Below are 19,424 nucleotides of genomic sequence, written 5' to 3'. Positions count from 1 at the left end.
TGCACTGACCTCTACCTCGCGGAGGCTGAGCGTCAACTCACAGACACTTCCTCCTACCTCTCCCTGGACCATGACCCCACCACTGAACAACAAGCCATTGTTTCCAGGACTGTCACTGACCTCATCTCCTCTGGAGATCTTCTTTTCACAGCTTCCAACCTGATAGTCTCCCAACCCTCGGACGGCCCGCTTCTACCTCCTACCCAAAATCCACAAACAGGACTGTCCCAGTAGACCGATCGTGTCAGCTTGCTCCTGCCCCACAGAACTCATTTCTCACTATCTTGACTCCATTCTCTCTCCCCTTGTCCAGTCCCTTCCCACCTACATCCGTGATTCCTCTGACACCTTACGTCACATCAACAATTTCCAGTTCCCTGGCCCCAACTGCTTCCTCTTCACCATGGACGTCCAATCCCTCTACACCTCCATCCCCCACCAGGATGGTCTGAGGGCCCTTAGCTTCTACCTCGAACAGAGGCCCGAACAATCCCCATCCACCACTACTCTCCTCCGTCTGGCTGAACTTGTTCTCACGCTGAACAATTTCTCCTTCAACTCCTCTCACTTCCTCCAAATAAAAGGTGTGGCTATGGGTACCCGCATGGGCCCCAGCTATGCCTGTCTCTTTATGGGGCATGTGGAACATTCCTTGTTCCAGTCCTACTCCGGCCCCCTTCCACAACTCTTTCTCCGGTACATCGATGATTACTTCGGTGCTGCTTCAAGCTCTCGTCGGGACTTGGAAAAATTTATTAATTTTGCTTCCAATCTCCACCCCTCTATCATTTTCACATGGTCCATCTCTGACACTTCCCTTCCCTTCCTTGACCTCTCTGTCTCAATCTCTGGTGATAGACTGTCCACCAATATCCATTACAAACCCACCGACTCCCACAGCTACCTCGACTACAGCTCCTCACACCCCGCTTCCTGTAAGGACTCCATCCCATTCTCTCAGTTCCTTCGCCTCCGTCGCATCTGTTCTGATGATGCTACCTTCAAAAACAGTTCCTCTGACATGTCCTCCTTCTTCCTTAACTGAGGTTTTCCACCCACGGTCGTTGACAGGGCCCTCAACCGTGTCCGGCCCATCTCCCGTGCATCTGGCCTCACGCCTTCTCCTCCCTCCCAGAAACATGATAGGGTCCCCCTTGTCCTCACTTATCACCCCACCAGCCTCCGCATTCAAAGGATCATCCTCCGCCATTTCCGCCAACTCCAGCATGATGCCAGCACCAAACACATCTTCCCTTCAACACCACTGTCGGCATTCCGTAGGGATCGTTCCCTCCGTGACACCCTGGTCCACTCCTCCATCACCCCCTACACCTCAACCCCCTCCTATGGCACCACCCCATGCCCACGCAAAAGATGCAACACCTGCCCCTTCACTTCCTCTCTCCTCACCGTCCAAGGGCCCAAACACTCCTTTCAAGTGAAGCAGCATTTCACTTCCATTTCCCCCAACTTAGTCTACTGCATTCGCTGCTCCCAATGTGGTCTCCTCTGCATTGGAGAGACCAAACGTAAACTGGGCGACCGCTTTGCAGAACACCTGCGGTCTGTCCACAAGAATGACCCAAACCTCCCTGTCGCTTGCCATTTTAACACTCCACCCTGCTCTCTTGCCCACATGTCTGTCCTTGGCTTGCTGCATTGTTCCAGTGAAGCCCAACGCAAACTGGAGGAACAACACCTCATCTTCCGACTAGGCACTTTACAGCCTTCCGGACTGAATATTGAATTCAACAACTTTAGGTCTTGAGCTCCCTCCCCCATCCCCACCCCCTTTCTGTTTCCCCCTTCCTTTTGTTTTTTTCCAATATGATCTGCTTCTATCACTGCTTGTTTGTCCCTACAACCACACCAACCCCCTCCACTTTTCTCTCTCTCTCTCCGCCGCCCCCCACACACCTTAAACCAGCTTACATTTCAACTCTTTCTTGGACTCGAACTCCAGTTCTGTCAAAGGGTCATGAGGACTCGAAACGTCAACTCTTTTCTTCTCTGCCGATGCTGCCAGACCTGCTGAGTTTTTCCAGGTAATTCTGTTTTTGTCATACATTCTCTTATTGGACAGCACACAGAATCTTCTACTTAGCATCTGCCCAATGAGATAGAGATCTTAATGTAAAGAATCATTGACTCCTACTTGCTTTCTTTCTGTGCACCTTTCTATTAGAGAGAAAGATGTGCATTTACATAGTGCCTTTCATAATGTCAGGCTATCCCAAAGCACTTTACAGCTAATCAAGTACTTCATGAAAGGTCAGCACACTTGTAATGTAGGAAACATTTCACTGTGAATTTAACTCCCCCCTTACTGTCTCGCTGGACAGAATACAGAAAACAAGCACTAGACTGCTCTCTCACCTCCTTGCAGGCAGTTTAAACTGCATTCACAGAAGCTTATAGTAGTGCTTAGTTGGTATGGAACCTGCAGGGATTGAGGTGTGGAGGAAGGAGAGAGCTCAGCGGGCTTGCACTCTCCCAATCCCCAAAGCCTTGCACTTTTCTTCCCTTGATAGTCTACATAGCCTTATATCTGACCTCCATGCATGTCAAGCACTGACTGAGTGTCCCAGAAATTGCCACAGATATATATTGGGAGTCTAATGCTGACTTCAGTTAGATCTGCCCTTGCAACATTTTTTAAAAAATAAAATTAGAAATTTGATGAAATTAAAAACACAAGTGTTCAAAAGAAGCTTTTATTAACACAACACAAAAGCAAAATACTGTGGATGCTGGAAATCTGAAATAAAAACTGAAAATGCCACATTGACACTGTTTTCTCTACACAGATACTGCCTGACCTGAGTATTTCCAGCATTCTGTTTTTATTTATTAACAGTATTTATGGAAAATTGGTATAATGCAACAGGGTGAGATGTAGGTAGTACACACAGATAATCGATCTTCCTTCAATGATTACATAATGCACATCTATGCCCACTTGTTAATGCACATTAACAACTGACATTATTGCTGATTGGCAACAATAATTTAAGAAAAATTAAGAAACTTTTAAAAATAACTCACATTATTCATGTCGAGAGTATATGTTAGTTGTCAACCAATAGAGGTCACAAGTTGCACTGTTTTGACCAGCTGAAAGACCTCCTTTGAATTGAAGTTTACAGTGAAACATTACACTAGTGCAGTGTCAGATTGTCACCACTGTGTGGCGCCCATGAGTCACATCTGCATTGGTTGCTGGCACACTGCATGCTCTGATATTTCAGAGATCTCACTGATCTGGCACTTTGTAAACAAACAAATCAAACCAAAAAGAGAATGCTGGTAGCTCAGTAGGTAAATTCGCAGCCTGGTATGGCACTGAGGCAGTGGAATTAGGAAGATCCCAGCTTCAGATTGTCGGTCTGTGCTATGTTAACTAATCTTTACTGATGTGACAGGCAGGAAAGAAAAGTTGGCCAGTGACCATACAGCTGGAAATTGTGTGCATGCATGTGGATGTGATGCGAGGATAGCACTGGACTTGACTGTGTTGCTCCAATGTCAGAGGTTATCTAAGGGAGAAAACAAGGATTTTTTTCTGGGTAAAAAAAAAAACTCTCCATTTAGATTTCACCATCTAAAAAAAGATGGCCTTGAAGTGGTTGCTTCTGGTGGAACTGGCATTGATGCTAAATGCCCAGATTCTTTCAAGTGTAACCACTGCCAGCAGAACATTGCTTTGTCAGCAATAGATAACATCCTTACCCAGCAGTGGAACAAGGAAAGACTTGCATTTCTATAGCGCTTTCACCACTTCGGGATGTCCCAAAGTGCTTTCCAGCTAAGAGAGCACTTTATGTGTATTCACTGTTATGATACAGGAAACGCAGCAGGCAGTTTGCGCACAGCAAGATCCCACAAGCAGCAGTTAATCTCTTAGTGGTATTGGCTGAGGGATAAATATTGGCCCAGGACAATCCATTAAAATCCACAAATCCATTAAAATTATAGATTGTACAACATTCTACTTGTACAGTTACTACAAAAGATGGTACTCCATGATCAAGAACTGATTACATGTGATATATCGAGGCCAGTATTGTATATGGATGGTCTCTCACCCTGGCTGGTGTTAAAGGTGTGTCTGCTGTTGGCACTTAAAAATAAAATGGTATATGAAAAGGACTTGTTCAGCTGCAGAATGCAAGTATTGCAAATGGAAAATATGTATGATGGCACACAGTTATGTACTAGGAGCTGGGCAGGAGGGAGACAGGGAGCCTTGACAAGTTTAGTGAAAAGCATTTACAGAGATAGGAAGCTTGGAAGATAGGACCTTGCTGATAATTTGATTTACTTGGCTCCGAATAAAACCTGTTTATCATGAATATCAAAACTTGACGATAATTGCAACGGTGATAAGACATAATCCTGCCCCTAGTCTCCAGTACTCAAATTCCTTCTGTCACAAAGGAAGGGGGGGGGGGGGTGGTGTGGAGAGAAAGGGCTTGCATTTATATAGCACCTTTCACAACCTCCAAAACCCTTTATAACCATATAAGTACTTTGAAGTATAGCTGTTGAAAGGTAGGAAATGCAACAGCCAATTTGTGCACAGCAAGCTCCCACAAGCAGCAATTTAACTAAATAATCTGTTTTATTTTAGTGACGTTGGTTGAGGGATAAATATTGGATATTGGGAGGACTCCACTGCTCCTCTATGGCACCTCTCACATCCATCCAAGGGGGCAGACGTAGCCTCAGTTTAAGGTCTCATCCAAAAGTTGGCCTCTCTGACAGTGCAGTACTTCCTCAGGCCTGGATTTTGTGCTCAGGTCTCCGGAGTAGGGCTTGATCCAATGACCTTGTGACTCAGAGGCAAGAGTGCGAGCCAGAGCCACAGCTGACACAACGAGGGAAAAGTAACCCACAGAGACTTGTCAATTTTAACAAAAAGGATGACAGGGCCTTCATACTTTTATTTACAAGAAATGGGACAGATTGAACAGAGTGCCATTGTATAACTGTGCAGCAGAAAGGCCAGAAGGTGAAGGGATGAGCAGCATTTCCTAGGGACCATGCTACCTTGCCAACGTGAAACAAAATAAGACTTAAAGAAGTGTGCAGAGGCGTCACCTCTCCCTTGCCAATCCCTCAAATAGTTTTGAAATTTCCACTCCAAACAATTTTAGAGAGGTGTACTGGGCTGGCTCCAAAGCTTTGATGTAGGTTCAAACATTGATTTCACTTGAATCCGTGCTGGCTATAATTAGAAAATGTAAACCAAAACTGCCCACAGCAGTAGGGACGAAGTATTTTAAACCCAAAATGTTTCGAAGTGCAGCCCACATCACAGAGACTCGGCTGGAAACGAGGTTCAAGGCAGCAATTCAACTTAGCTGTGCTTGGAATACCCTAAAGCACAAGAGTGGAAGTTGTCCACAGGAAGGGAGAGAAAGAGCCACACACACACACCAGGCAGGTCCCAGTGTTGTGATCCCTGGTCGTGCAGAGGTGGCCGAGTCAGAGGCTAAAATTAGCTTCCACACCTCGGTTGGACAAAGGGAAAGGGTGGGACTGTATGGGAGAGCAGGGTCTGGGGAACGGCGCATGGTGCCTGCTGCTGAGGGTGAACCAGAGTGTGGGCGTGAGACACAAATAGTGAATATGTACAGTGGGAGGGTTGAGCTCAGCTGTGAGGCACCCTGCAGTCAAATAGCCTGCTAAAATTCACCATTAAGTCTCAAACATGCATGATTAGCACTTGGTTGAGGTACTGAAGGGCCTCTGGAATTGTACCCCAGTGAGGACACACCTTCAGGACAGAAAAACCAAAAGCAATCTTCTCACACACCAGTAACAGGATTTTCCAAAGTACAAATACATTTCATCGGTGGGGAGGGTGGGTATTTGAAGTTTGGGCGGGGGGTGGGGGGGGGAATGATGCACAAAATACATGTTGCCAAATAAACGAAACAGGATTGAGATACTGTGAAAGGTACAGAGACCTCTCTTTTAAAGCCATTAACAGGCAGCAATTCAGCTGAATACACAAACCCTTTTTAACGATACAAGCAGCAGACATGGGCTGGTTGCACAGTTAAATGGCCAGTGATGGTCTAATTATACTCGTGTGCTTCAGGGAGCTAGAAAACCCACTTTTAATCTGTGGGGTCCCAAAATGAACCTTGCCGCAGATTTGTTCACATTGGTACAAGATAGGATTTAAGAAGTGTAAGGGACGTCAGAGTCTCACCCCTGCCACACAATGCCCCTAGCCATTTAAGATCAGTTGTCTTCATCATCAATCTGCTAGGAAAGCTGCGTTCCTCTGATTTGGACCAAATGCATTTGAGTTGTCAGTTCTGTTAGTTGCTGTGAAGTGCTTCAAAGAACATAATTACTCAGATAGGCCCAGTCAAACAAGGCAATAAGGGAGGGAGGGTAGGGAGGATTGAGTCATCTTGTCAACTGTCATGATTCCAAATGCCTTGAGGTGCAAATCTTAAGGAGCCCAGGAGGGAAGGATGGGATGTAGTTAAAAACAATACCACTTTGATACCGATTCTGCAGGTTATCAAAGGGGAAATTAAAATGGCGAACAATTAAAACTTCAGAAAATCATCGCTTTGGTACCCGCCGTGGATCCCTTCCATTGCTAAGGGTGGTGGTTGCCGGGGTGGAGCTGGATGTGGTCACTGCCTGGTTATTTCCTGGGCCCCGTCCATTCCCTCTTCCACCCGCTGGTAGCAGCTGATGATTCGTGTTACCCGGGGAAGCTCCACCTGAGCCAGCAGCATTCAGACTGTCGTTACCTGGAGCGACAGGAACAAGGAACAAAACCAGATGACAACAACGTCCCAAGTGAGAAAGGTTTCCCTTTTTTGGGTGATTTGGGCAACTTCCACCCCACCCCCCCCCACCCCCAACCGCACTTCTAACAACCTGCCACTGAGAGTGGTAGGCATTCAGTTTGTTCCCATAGCTGGTACAGAGTTGGCAGCTATTGCCGACTGCCTGAGATCACCCAAATGCAGGGCTGCCCTCCTTCCTGTGGAGGGCCTTCTGTCTAGTGCTTCCCTCCTTGGCATAGGCCAGTTAAAGGACTGAGTGCAGCATAAGTCAGGAGCTACTTCCATCACCCCTTTGTGCTCAGTAACATATGAACTCCAGTTAATACATAAAGCTGAATTATAGAATCCGTTAGCATTGTTCTTTTGTTTTTAGTCAGCAATGTGAAGGATATCTTGTATCTTGTTTCACGTGTCTAGAGAAACTGTACATCTTTCTTCTTGGACTCAGCACAATGCATCGCCACTGGGCCGGAAGCCAGCTTACTCCACACCAAGGCCCATACTCTACATGACAGATGTGCCCAGGCTGCCAGCCCTCTACCAGGGCAGCAGAAGCGTGGCTGGCTGGCTGGCAGCTTGATATTTATGCCAGGAACACAAAAGCTCTGGACTGTAAAGTTCTGCATTAATTCACAAAACATCCCACATCACATTCGCCACAGTGGAACGCTCTCTCATTGCCTGGCACTGACTCTCTTACACAAGAAATCAGTGTTATGCATTTGTCAACTGCTCGAGCACTGAGCAGTTATAGGGGTTTGCACATTAGCAGAGCACCACCTCACCCTCCACTTTGCTCAGGTGAGTCTTGCGCTCAAGTAAAGCATATTAATGCAAGGAAGTGGAACACTTTTTTCCCCAATCATCACAAGTTAAATGTAGCACAGGCCGCTGCAGAGCCAAATAATCAAAAACATACCAAGCCCTACATATCTGGATGACATTGTTCTGTTGTCCCACAGCAGCTGTTCTATGCCTGTCTGAGTGAGATTGCCAACAGAATGCCCAGTAGGAACCAGACTGGCTGTCCAAAAGATATTTCATATTGAAACCTTACACCTTTTACTTGTCATAATGTCATCGTTTACAGCATGGAAAGAGGCCCTTCGGCCCATCATGTCTGTGTTGGCCATCAAGCCCCTGTCCACTCTAGTCCCATTTTCCAGCACTTGGTCTGTAGCCCTGGATGCTATGGAATTTCAAGTGTTCATCTAAATACTTCTTAAACGTTATGAGGGTTTCCGCCTCTACCACCCCCTCAGGCAGTGAGTTCCAGGCTCCCCTCACCCTCTGGGTGAAAAAATGTTTCCTCAAATCCCCTCTAATTCTCCTTCCCCTTACCTCAAATCTATGCCCTCTGGTTACTGACCCCTCCACTAAAGGCAAACGTTTCTTCCTAACTGTGCCCCTCAAAATTTTGTACACATCAGGTCCCCCCTCAGCCTTCTCTGCTCCAACAGAAACAACCCCAGTCAATCCAGTCTCTCTTCATATCTGAAACGCTCCAGCCCAGGCAACATCCTGGTGAATCTCCTCTGCACCCTCTCCAGTGCAATCACATCCTTCCTATAGTGTGGCGGCCAGAACTGCACACAGTACTCCAGATGTGGCCTAACTAGCGGCTTATACAGCTCCATCCCTGCTCTTGTATTCAATGCATCAACTAATAAACACAAGTATCCCAAATGCGTTCTTAACCACCTTATCTACCTGTGCTGCTGCCTTCAAGGATCTATGGACATGTATACCAAGGTCCCTCTGATCCTCTGTACTTCCTAAGGTCCTACCATTCATCGTGTATTCCTGTGCCGTGTTAGTCCTCCCAAAATGCATCACCTCACACTTCTCAGGATTAAATTCCATTTGCCACTGCTCTGCCCATCTGACCAGCCCGTCTATATCATCCTGTAGTCTAAGGCTTTCCTCCTCACTGTTTACCACACCACCAGTTTTAGCATCATCTGCGAACTTACTGATCACACCTCCTACACTCATGTCTAGGTCATTAACGTACACTACAAACATCAGGGGACCCAGCTCTGAACCCTGCGGTACTCCACTGGACACAGGCTTCCAGTCACAAAAACAGCCTTCGACCAGCACCCTCTGCCTCCTGCCATTAAGCCAATTTTGGATCCAATTTGCCCTGGGTCCCATGGATCATCATCGTCATTCCATCGATCCTGTCGTAATGTAGGAAACACAGCAGCCAATTTGCGCACAGCAAGCTCCCACTAACAGCGATATGACAGATGACCAGAGAATCTGTTTTTAGTGATGTTGGCTGAGGGAGCCAGGCTTGCAAGTAAACTAGCGAAGTTTACATTTGCTTTTTAGCAGAGTGGCTTTAAGTAGTCTCGAGCATCACAGATGAGTGTATTAATACTTCAGAGCTGTGCCAACAATGGCGGAATCGACAGTAATGTTTTGATGCCTGTAGGGTTTGGTAGAAAGAAAGATTTGCAATTTCTATAGCGACTTTTATTGCCTCAGGACATCCCAAAGTGCTTCACAGCCAATGAAGTGCAATCATTGTCGTAAGCAGGAAATGCAGCAACCAATTTGCGCACAGCAGGCTCCCACAAAAAGCAATAACATAAATGACTAGATAATCTGTTTTGGGGATGTTGGTTGAGGGATCAATGTTAGCTCCAGGACAAGGGGGAGAACTCCCCCCCTGCTCTTCTTCGAAATAGTGGCTGTGGGATCTTTTACATCCACCCGAGGGGGGTAGACAGGGCCAAGACTTAACGTCTCATCTGAAAGGTGACACCTCTAACGGTACAAGCTCCTTTAGTGCTGCCCCTCTGACAGTGTGGAATACCGGGGTCCTTTAATGCAGGTACTTACCAGTAGTCACAGAGGATGTTGAACTCACTGGGCCAGTTGTAGAAGTGCTACCTTGGTCAGCCGGGGTCTTAAAAAGAAGGAAACAGTGCTCAGGTTTAACTGGAATTCCCTCACCGCTCCCTCATTACGCAGATCCTCTCCTACCACACCATATCCTACCCCCACCCCCCCAAATTATATACCTCACCATCCTGACATGTTCCCCCTACCAAAGACACAACTTACAAACATACAAAACTGACAGGAATAGGCTGGCTGATCTATCAATTCTGCCCCACACCGTGACGGCTGGAGCACTGTGACTGAACACTCCCTTCAGTGTTCGCCCCCCGCCCTCCCCAACCCTCGAAGCCAGATAATCTCCTGGGAGAGGCAATAAAGCTCACCTCAGATGGCTGCTGAAGACAGATTCAGTTGTTTTACTCTGCAGTGGCGAGTGGCTGGGTTGAATGTGCAGGAGTCACCCCGCTCAGTATCCCCCCCTGCAATTCAGAAGCTTTCGCCACAGCTGCACTGAGCCCTGGTCAGACTATGTGCCTGATAGCACTGGGATACAGCTGTACTGAAATGCTGACGTACACCCCAAGAAGAGCTCAGTTTCCACCACAGGTCTGTGCTGAGTTAGCTGACTGCAGCAGGAAGACAGGTTAAGAGCACTACAATTTGCCTTAGCATCCAGGGTTAGGGAGGGGGAGTCGGTCTGGGTTCCCAATCCTGGTCGCTCAACAGTGAACTCCGCTGGAACTTGGGTTGAATAGGCTGCCCATGTCTGTGGGTGAATGATAGCACTGGGATGAGGTGCCAGGGCAGGGGAAGGAGGGCATTGCAGACCCATAACCCAGCAAAATGTCAATACCTTCAGGAGAGGAGGCAAGGTGGGTAAACTAGCGCGATAACAAAAAAAAAGGGAACCTCACCACCAACACCACCTGCAGAGATGTAACCCCTAAAGGCAGGGGAGGCACTGAATGAAAACAACAGCAACCTGGCCTGAAGGGGTCAGACTTACAGGTTTGTTCTGCGAAGATGCCTGGGACATGTACTCAGGATTGGGGTCACTGAAATTCGGCACTTCCGAATACTGCATACAAAACCTGAAAGGGAACACAGAAGTGATAGCACGTCACTGTAATCTCGCGCGCTTGGCACGGTGCATGCCCGCTCTCACAGTCCGTCCAGCGATTTTCAGCCCACCGCAGTCCTTGGAAGTAAGAAACGGACCCCGGTAAAGAGTCAGGCACAGCAAGTGTCGGCAAAATATCAGCTTGCAGCATGAAAACTGTGGAGGATGAAGATCTATGTTAACTTTAATTCAAACATTCACCCAGCTGCTCCAGAAGGGGTGGGGAGGGTTTGGGCAATGCACCAAAACGTAGCTCCATACACAGTTGACTAGCATGCCGACATTCAAAACATACACATGGTTGCAGTTGCACATATAGACAACCAGGACAAAAAAAAAACTTGCATTTCTATAGCACCTTTTACAAACTCAGAATGTCCCAAAGCGCTTTACTGCCAATGAAGTACTTTAGAGGTGTAGTCACTGTTGTGGTGTAGAAAATGCAGCAGCCAATTTGCACACAGCAAGCTCCCACAAACAGCAATGTGATAATGGCCAGATGATCTGTTTTAATGGTGCTGGCTTGTTTTTATTCTTTCATGGGATGCGGACATCGCTGACAAGGCCAGCATTTGTTGGCCGTCCCTAATTGCCCTTGAACTGAGTGGTTGCTGAGCTATTTCAGAGGGCAGTTAAGAGTCAACCCCATTGTTGTGGGTCTGCAGTCACATGTAGGTCAGGTCGGTTAAGGACTTAAAGGACTCCCTCAGTACTGCACCAAGATCATCAGCCTAGATTATGTGCTCAAGACCATAGAGTGGGACATCAGTGAACCAGATGGGTTTTTACGATAATTGATAGTAGTTCCACAGTCACCATTCCTAAGACTAGTTTTTAATTCTAGATTTTATTAATTGAATTTGAATTCCACTAGCTGCTGTGGTGGGAGAATTAGCCCGGGCCTCTGAATTACTAGCTCAGTGACATTAGCACTACGCCATTGTCTCCCCAGGGATAAACAGTGGCCTGGACGCCAGGGACAACTTTCCTGCTCTTCAAAATAGTACCATGGGACATTTTAGGTCCACTTGAGACAGCAGAGGCGGCCTTCGTTTAACATCTCATCTGAAAGATGGCACCTCCAACAGTGCAGCACTCCTTCAGTACTGGACCAGGATCATTGGCCTCAGTTATCACAGAGTTTTAAGGGTGCAGAAAGAGGCCATTCGGCCCATCATGTCAGCACCGGCTCTCCAAATGAGCATTATGACCTCGTGCCATTGCCCTGCCTTTTCTCTGTACCCTTGCACATTGTTTCTATTCAAATAATCATCCAAAGCCCTCTTGAATGCCTTGATTGTACCTGTCTCCACCACACTTCCGGGCAGTGCAGTCCAGACCCCAACCACTCGCTGTGTGAACAAGTTTTTTCTCATGTCACATTTGCTTCTTTTGCAAATCATTTTAAATCCATGCCCTTTCGTTCTTGATCCTTTTACGAGTGGGAACAGCTTCTCCCTATCTACTCTGTCCAGCCCCCTCATGATTTTGAACATCTCTATCAAATCTCCTCTTAGCCTTCTTCTATCCAAGGAGAACAGTCCCAACCTCTCCAATCTATCCTCATAGCTGAAGTTTCTCATCCCTGGAATTATGTGCTCAAAACCCAAGGGTGGGACTTGAACCCATAACTTTCTGACTCAAAGGGGTGTCAGAACTGTCAAAATTATAGGCCCACCATCTAGTGCCTCTTGGTGAGCAAGCTAAAAATAGTATTGACTTCCGGGATTCCTGGTATCTGCTGAGTGAGCTGATAGGTCAATTACTACATTCAGCCTCTGTGCCAGTAAAGTGAATTCTAACCTCCTCAGAAGTGTTAAAGAGATTTGAAAGGGTGCTCGCCTATGAGTGTTAGCTTTTACTTTGTCTAAATGAAAACTCCTTCCCAGTGCTAAATATTTCAGTGAAGCAGAGGGGCTCGATGATCCTAGGATCACACAGCAGAGGAGGAGGCTATTCAGCCCATCATGCCTGTGCTGGCTCTTTGAAAGATCCATCCAATTAGTCCCCACTCTCCCTCTGCTCTATCCACCCTGAAATCCCAGCAAATGTTTCCTCTTCGAGTATTTATCCAATTCCCCCTTCTGAAAGTTCCTATTGAATCTGCTTCCACCGCCCTTTCAGGCAGCGCCTTCCAGATCACAACAACTTGCTGTGTAAAAAAAAAAATAATTCTCATCTCCAGATCAGTACTGGATCTCCTGAGTAAGCTTATTTTTGCAGCCTGACAGGGACTTTGTTGAGAGGATGGGTGTCCATGCGGGTGAAAATATATCAAAGACATCTACAAGGGGTATCACAGGTCCAAGTATTGGAACAAAGTGACAACCTTTCTTCTGGAAGAGAGTTTGCCCCCCCCCTTGTAAAAGGAAAGGCACCTTCCTGTCACTTTTCCTTTGTCTGGGCCATGACCCAAGCCTGATACCATCTCTGCTCAAGTTCATCGCTGGAAGTGCACAAGTACAGCCTGACTATTAAAGCACCCTCACCGATACCCTTTCCCCCTGCCACCCCCATAGCCCTTCCCCTTCCTGTGGGGCAATGCCACCTCCCTCCAATAACCCAATCGAAATCTGCAACCAGGTGAGTGGATTACAGGTGGACACCAACCCACTTCTGACCTCTGTTGACTCCATATCGAAGTTCCAATATGTATCAGCACTGCTGAAACTTCTCAAAGTTTGTCCAAATCATTAGGTTGGAGAGAGGAGCAAGGCAGGAATGCAGCTTACAAGCATCTCTCCCCTTTCCATTGTTAAGGTGGAGAACTTACTCTCCGACTTTCTGGAGATCTCCTCCTCTCCCCGTGTAGAGTGTCAGACATCCTTTCCAAATCGAGGCATATCTGCAAGATACAAAACAGGTTTCCTTTAAAATACCACTCAACTTAAACTCTGAAACTCACTCTGTTCAAAAGCATTTATGTCACCAGTTTGCTGCTGAATCAAGCTGGTGGGATGGGACCACACTAGCTAACCCAGAGGCTTCTGAATGGCTCATGCCAATGGTGCATGGGAGGGGAGACCACTATTAAATCACGGCACAGTAGTGTTCTTTCACCTTTGAGGTGAGAATGATAGGAGAAAATCCTTCTTCAGACAGAATGATCAATATGTGGAATATTCCCCCAGGTAGCATTGTGGAGGCAAAAACCCTGGAATCATTTCAGAAACAATTTGACGCTACAATAGAGGGGGAGGGAGCGTTAGGGGCTCTGTATTAATGAACTAAGGTCGAATGGCCCTTGTCATCCGCAATTATCGGGATCTAGTGAAGTGCGCCATCATGCCTGCTGGACATTGTTGGATGTACAGCGCCATTTGCTTTGAGGAGTTAGCAAACCAACACCAATAGACAAATGTCCTCATCCTGCAGATTAGTCAATTTATCCCCCATTTCAGAGGACAATCATGATTCAAATGCATTTTCAGAACGGTCCCAGGGATGAGTGGGTTTTAGCTCCAAGGTTAGGGTTGGAGAAGCTGGGGTTGTTCTCCTAGGAGTAAAGGAGGTTGAGGGGAGATCAGATAGAGGGGTACAAGATGATGACAGGTTTGGATAAGGTATATAAAGAAAAGCTGATGGTACAAGGATTAGACTGGGGGGGGGGCGGTGGGGACTGCAGATCCGGAAAGAGGGAGTCCCGGGCTAGATGGCACACGGGAAAGATGTCAGCTGGAAGTGCCTGGCGTAGCAACACAGAAGGCAATGCTGATGATTGGGGTCCCAGCCTGTGCCGTTGCTGTGTATATATTGTACAGGAGGTACCGGGAGAAGCGAGGTAAGGATGAAGCGTGGAGTGCGCCCAGTGCTCCTCGATTTCTGTGCGCGTCCCTTTCCCAGTTTCCTGCCTCGGAGTTGGACAGGCAACTCCAGCGGAGCAGCAGATGCCAAATCTTCGAAGCTTAGGGACCAAAGAAAGAAGCCATTCAGCCCATCCTACCTGTGCTGGCTCTTTGAAACAGCCGTCCAATTAGTCCCACCACCCTGCAAATTTTTCCCCTTCTGGTATTTATGCGATTTCTCCCCCTTTTTGAAAGTTCCTATTAAATGGGCTTCCGCCGCCCTTTCAGGCAGCACCTTCCAGATCACAGCACTGACTGCAAATTACCTGTCCCTCTCTCTCCATTCACGTGCGGTATTTTGAAGGTAGCCTGTGCCTTGCCCTGACTGTGTTTCTGATGTTAGATGAGCACTGGTGATGATCAGATTGGACATGAAAGTCCCGCGAGATGCTGTGAAGATCATCATCGAGCGGCAGGGTTCCACCATTAAACAGGTGAGCATTGAATTCATGAGTTCCCCATTGGTGAGACGGTGGCCTAGTGGTAACTAGTAATCCAGAGAGCCAGCGCTAATGCCCTGGGGGCATGGGCTCAAAGCCCACCATGGAAGCTGAGCTCCATTATTAAATCTGGCATCGAAAGCTGGTGACCATGAAACTATTATCCAATTGTCGTAAAAACCCATCTGGGTCACTAATGCCCTTTAGGGAAGGAAATCTGCTGTCCTTACCCGGTCTGGCCTACATGTGACGCCAGACCCACAGCAATGTGGTTGACTCTTCAATGCCCTCTGAACAAGGGCAATTGGGGATGGGCAATAAATGCTGGCCTGGCCAGCAACGCCCACATCCTATGAACAAATTTTAAAAAAACACTTCAAAAAGCACTTGGTTGGCTGTAAAGTGTTTGGTGGCTGTGAAAGGTGCTGTCCATTTTGAATAAAAGAGAAGCATATTATCTATATGGTGAGAGATTGCAGCGCTCTGGGTATCCTAGTGCATGAACCACAAAAGATTAGTGTACAGGTACGGCAAGTGGTTAGGAAAGCTAATAAAATGTTATCGTTTATCGCGAGAGGAATTGAAAACAAAAGTAGGGAGGTTATGCTTCAGTTGTACAGGGCATTGGTGAGACCACATCTGGAATATTGTGTGTTGTATTGGTCTCCTTATTTAAGGAAGGATGTAAATGTGTTGGAAGCAGTCCAGAGGTTTACCAGACTAATACCTGGAATGGGTGGGTTGTCTTATGAGGAAAGGCTGGACAGGCTGGGCTTGTATCCACTGGAGTTTAGAAGAGTAAGAGGCAACTCTATTGAAACCTATAAGATCCTGAGGGGCCTTGACAGGGTGGATGTGGAGAGAATGTTTCCTCTTGTGGGAGAATCTAGAACTAGGGGGTCACTGTTTAAAAATAAGGGGTCGCTCATTTAGGACAGAGATGAGAAGAAATTTTTCTGAGAGTCATGAGTCTTTGGAACTCTTCCTGAAAAGGCAGTGGAAGCAAAGTCTTTGAATATTTTTAAGGCAGAGGTAGATAGAGTCTTGATGAACAAGGCAGGAATGTGGAGTTGAGGTCACAATCAGATCAGCCATGATCTTATGGAATGGTGGAGCAGGCTCAAGGGGCCGAGTGACCTACTCCTAGTTTGTATGTATGACACAGATTTAAGGTCTTGGACAAGAGATGAAGGGGGAGGTGTGAGGAAGAATTTTTTTTTTATTACACAGAGTAGTAATGACTTGGAACTCATTGCCCATGAGGGAAGCGGAGACGATGAATGATTTCAGAAGGAAATTGGATGGACGCCCAGGGTAATAAACTTGCAGGGCGACGGGGATAGAGCGGTGGGGATAATGGGGACTGACTGGATTGAAGAGCCAGCATGGGCTCAAAGGGCCAAATGATTCTATATTTGACACCTGGATTAGGGGGAAGACAAGAGCTGAGAGTGCTTCCACCAGGCCCACTGTAAGCTTGTTCTCAACTCTTCAAATACCTGAAAACAAGAGCTCCCTTGATGGCTTGACCATAAGCACTGCTTAGTTTGGCACAAAGCCATATGGACCAGCACATTCCCAGATCTGACTCCCAGGCTGTGCTGAACTCAAGTGATGCAAGGAGGTTGGTCAGGGACCCCAGTAGCCAGTGAACTCTGTTGGAAGGTGCTGGTATGGAAGACAGGATCACAAAAATTGCTCGAAAAATTGAGCAGATCAGGCAGCATCTGAGCAGAGAAACGGATCTGTTCTGATGAAAGGTCATCTTGACCTGAAACATTAACTCTGTTCTCTCCACAGATGCTGCCTGACCTGCTGAGTGTTATCAGCACATTTTGTTTTTATTTTGCTTTTGTATTGAGGACAGGATTACACTTCCATGGAATGTCTGTGTAGTTCAATAGTCTCGGTCCAGGCTCAACACACCGTAGTCCCAGAGGACCATAGGCTGCTCTCTCATTAGAGAGAGAGTGGTGAGTTTAATCCGAGGGTCACCTAGTGCGAGGGGTGAGGTTAAGAAGGCGGGGATGACCTCAGCCAGTACAGGAATTGAACGCTCATTGTTGGCGTCACTCTGCATCACAACCCAGCTGTCCAGCCAACTGAGCTAACCGACCTCCTCTCCTAATCAGGGAGAGGGGGTAAAGCCTGCATTATTGAACAACAATTCACATTCATAAGAAGATTGCTTCAGCTTTATCAGGTCTTGGTAAACAAAGTGAGTTACCCTCTGGTCAATCGGATGATATCTCCAGCCTGAATCAGACTTCCCACGTCATCCCACACCGATATGTTGATGCTGCCAGTTTTATCAGCCACTTTACACGTCCTAACTTCGTGCCCATCCTTGGTTTTGGTTACTCGTCCTACAGAACAAGAAACACAATGGCAGATGACCGACAGCTTTCTCGCAAAGACTTAAAGCACATGCTAGGGATGTTTTTTTCCTCCAAAACTCCATATATTTTCTCTCCTCTCTCTGATTTCCCGCACCATTCTCAACAAGGGGTGCAAACAGGGGACTTCTTTACCCTGTCAAAATTAAAATGATAGGCATCTGGACAAATACAGCTTTGGGTTATCCATGGGCAGATTGGTTCAAAAACCCCGAACTGGTTGACCAATACCATTCAGGGAAGGGAATCTACTACCCCCTACTGAGTCTCACACACATAGGACTCTAGTACCACACTTTGTAGTTGACCTTAAATACCCTCGTAAGAGTAACTAGGGACGAAAAGATCCCAGTCTCAACTGGTGGCATGCTCTGACTTCACTGATATTAGCAACTGACCATTATCTTGCTGAAAAGTCCATTGAGGAGAGAGAGGGTTGGATTTATCTTTTGAGGAAAGAGGGGAATGTAGAATGAAACTTACCTATTTCCAGAACAATGAAGAGGAGATTCAAGTTTTTCAAACCAGCTTTGATATCCTTCACATAAGTGTCGTTTGACATCCTCCCTCCCACACGAACCCAGGATATGAATTATTCTGAAGCTACAAACTTGAGCCAGTAAGTTGGATCAGGCTCAGGAGAACACATCCAAATCACTGGCTGACCTTACAGGGTTAGGGTTAGGGCCAAGGCCAGGGCCAACCCTTCCTCCTGCAAAATAAATCCACAAACCCTCCCCCCAGAGCCCTTGTAAAAACTGCATGAGGCAAATGACGCCTCAGATATTACTCCCCAATGCCCACTAATTTTCCCGACAACTCTATCAATCCAGATCTCGCTGCACTCCCTCTCACTCGCTTCCGGAAACCACCCCTGACAGGCAGCAGCTCAAACCAATCAGAAGCCGGTCTCCGCCTTCACCTCCAGCCTGATTGGCCGCGTCTCCGACCAACCGTCGCTGTCCTGAGGCAGGACATCCGCTGGTGCCCCTCGTCGCATCCCGAGTGTTTCCGGAAAAGCCCGAGTGGGAGCGGAGACCGGACTCCAGCCAAGAATGGCGCTCATGTCGCTTGTGGTGGAAAGGGGCGTGGAGGGTTGCTAACTTTTCAGGGTTGCCCTTGAGACTCCAGAATTTGACACGGCTGCAAACAACCAAGGAGAAAAATCATTAAAATAAGTGTGTATTTTTTTCTTTTCGATAATTATTGGTTATTGAAATATCGAAGACGGATAAAAGTGGCGGTTTGAGTTGGTGCCGGCAGCTTATGCGGAGTTGGCAACCCAAAACCATTGACAACATCACTGCAGGAGGACGAATATGGTCCATTCCAACTAAAAAAGAAACTAAACTACAATAAAGTCAACAACCTCATGACTGCAAGTGGACGTCATCATCTAATTGAGGGTCAAGTGACGACGACCTCTATGATACAAGTAACACCATGTGGTGTTCACCAGTCCTGGAAGGCCTGAAACATGCCAGTGGGCACCATGTACCTCCACCCTGGAGTCAATTGGGCACATGCAAATCTGCGAAAGAGGGTCAAGGGATGTGTAAAATTGCAAAACTATGATACCTAGAGCACTATGGGGTTACTTGCAAGTTTTGTCTCCATTTCAGTATAAGGATTTACTATTTATACTGTTTTATCACCCAGATAACTTGATCATTTAAGTAATCGCTGTTTGTAGGTCCTTGCAGTTTGCAAATTGGCTGCTACATTTCATATGTTACAACAGTGACTATACTTCAAAAGTAAAAAACAAAAACAGAATTACCTGGAAAAACTCAGCAGGTCTGGCAGCATCGGCGGAGAAGAAAAGAGTTGACGTTTCGAGTCCTCATGACCCTTCGACAGATGTCGAATGGGTCATGAGGACTCGAAACGTCAACTCTTTTCTTCTCCGCCGATGCTGCCAGACCTGCTGAGTTTTTCCAGGTAATTCTGTT

At 46.9% G+C, this 19,424-nt stretch overlaps 1 protein-coding gene across 1 annotated transcript; it reads right to left on the bottom strand.

Annotated features, from left to right (window-relative positions):
• Positions 1-2,700: 2,700 nt before the first annotated feature.
• On the bottom strand, positions 2,701-18,325 carry nabp2 (nucleic acid binding protein 2). The gene is made up of 6 exons (XM_041180479.1): positions 17,956-18,325; positions 17,304-17,442; positions 13,565-13,636; positions 10,678-10,762; positions 9,669-9,735; positions 2,701-6,779 (listed from the first exon to the last, which is right to left on the bottom strand). The coding sequence occupies exons 1-6, from the start codon at positions 18,032-18,034 to the stop codon at positions 6,586-6,588; spliced, it is 636 nt and encodes a 211-aa protein (XP_041036413.1). The 5' UTR covers positions 18,035-18,325; the 3' UTR covers positions 2,701-6,585.
• Between the last annotated feature and the right edge of the window lie 1,099 nt (positions 18,326-19,424).

This window comes from Carcharodon carcharias, chromosome X (assembly GCF_017639515.1).
Source record: "Carcharodon carcharias isolate sCarCar2 chromosome X, sCarCar2.pri, whole genome shotgun sequence".
NCBI lineage: Eukaryota > Metazoa > Chordata > Chondrichthyes > Lamniformes > Lamnidae > Carcharodon > Carcharodon carcharias.
The sequence above is the reverse complement of the archived record's forward strand: the minus strand, read 5'-3'. Positions and strand labels throughout refer to the sequence as shown.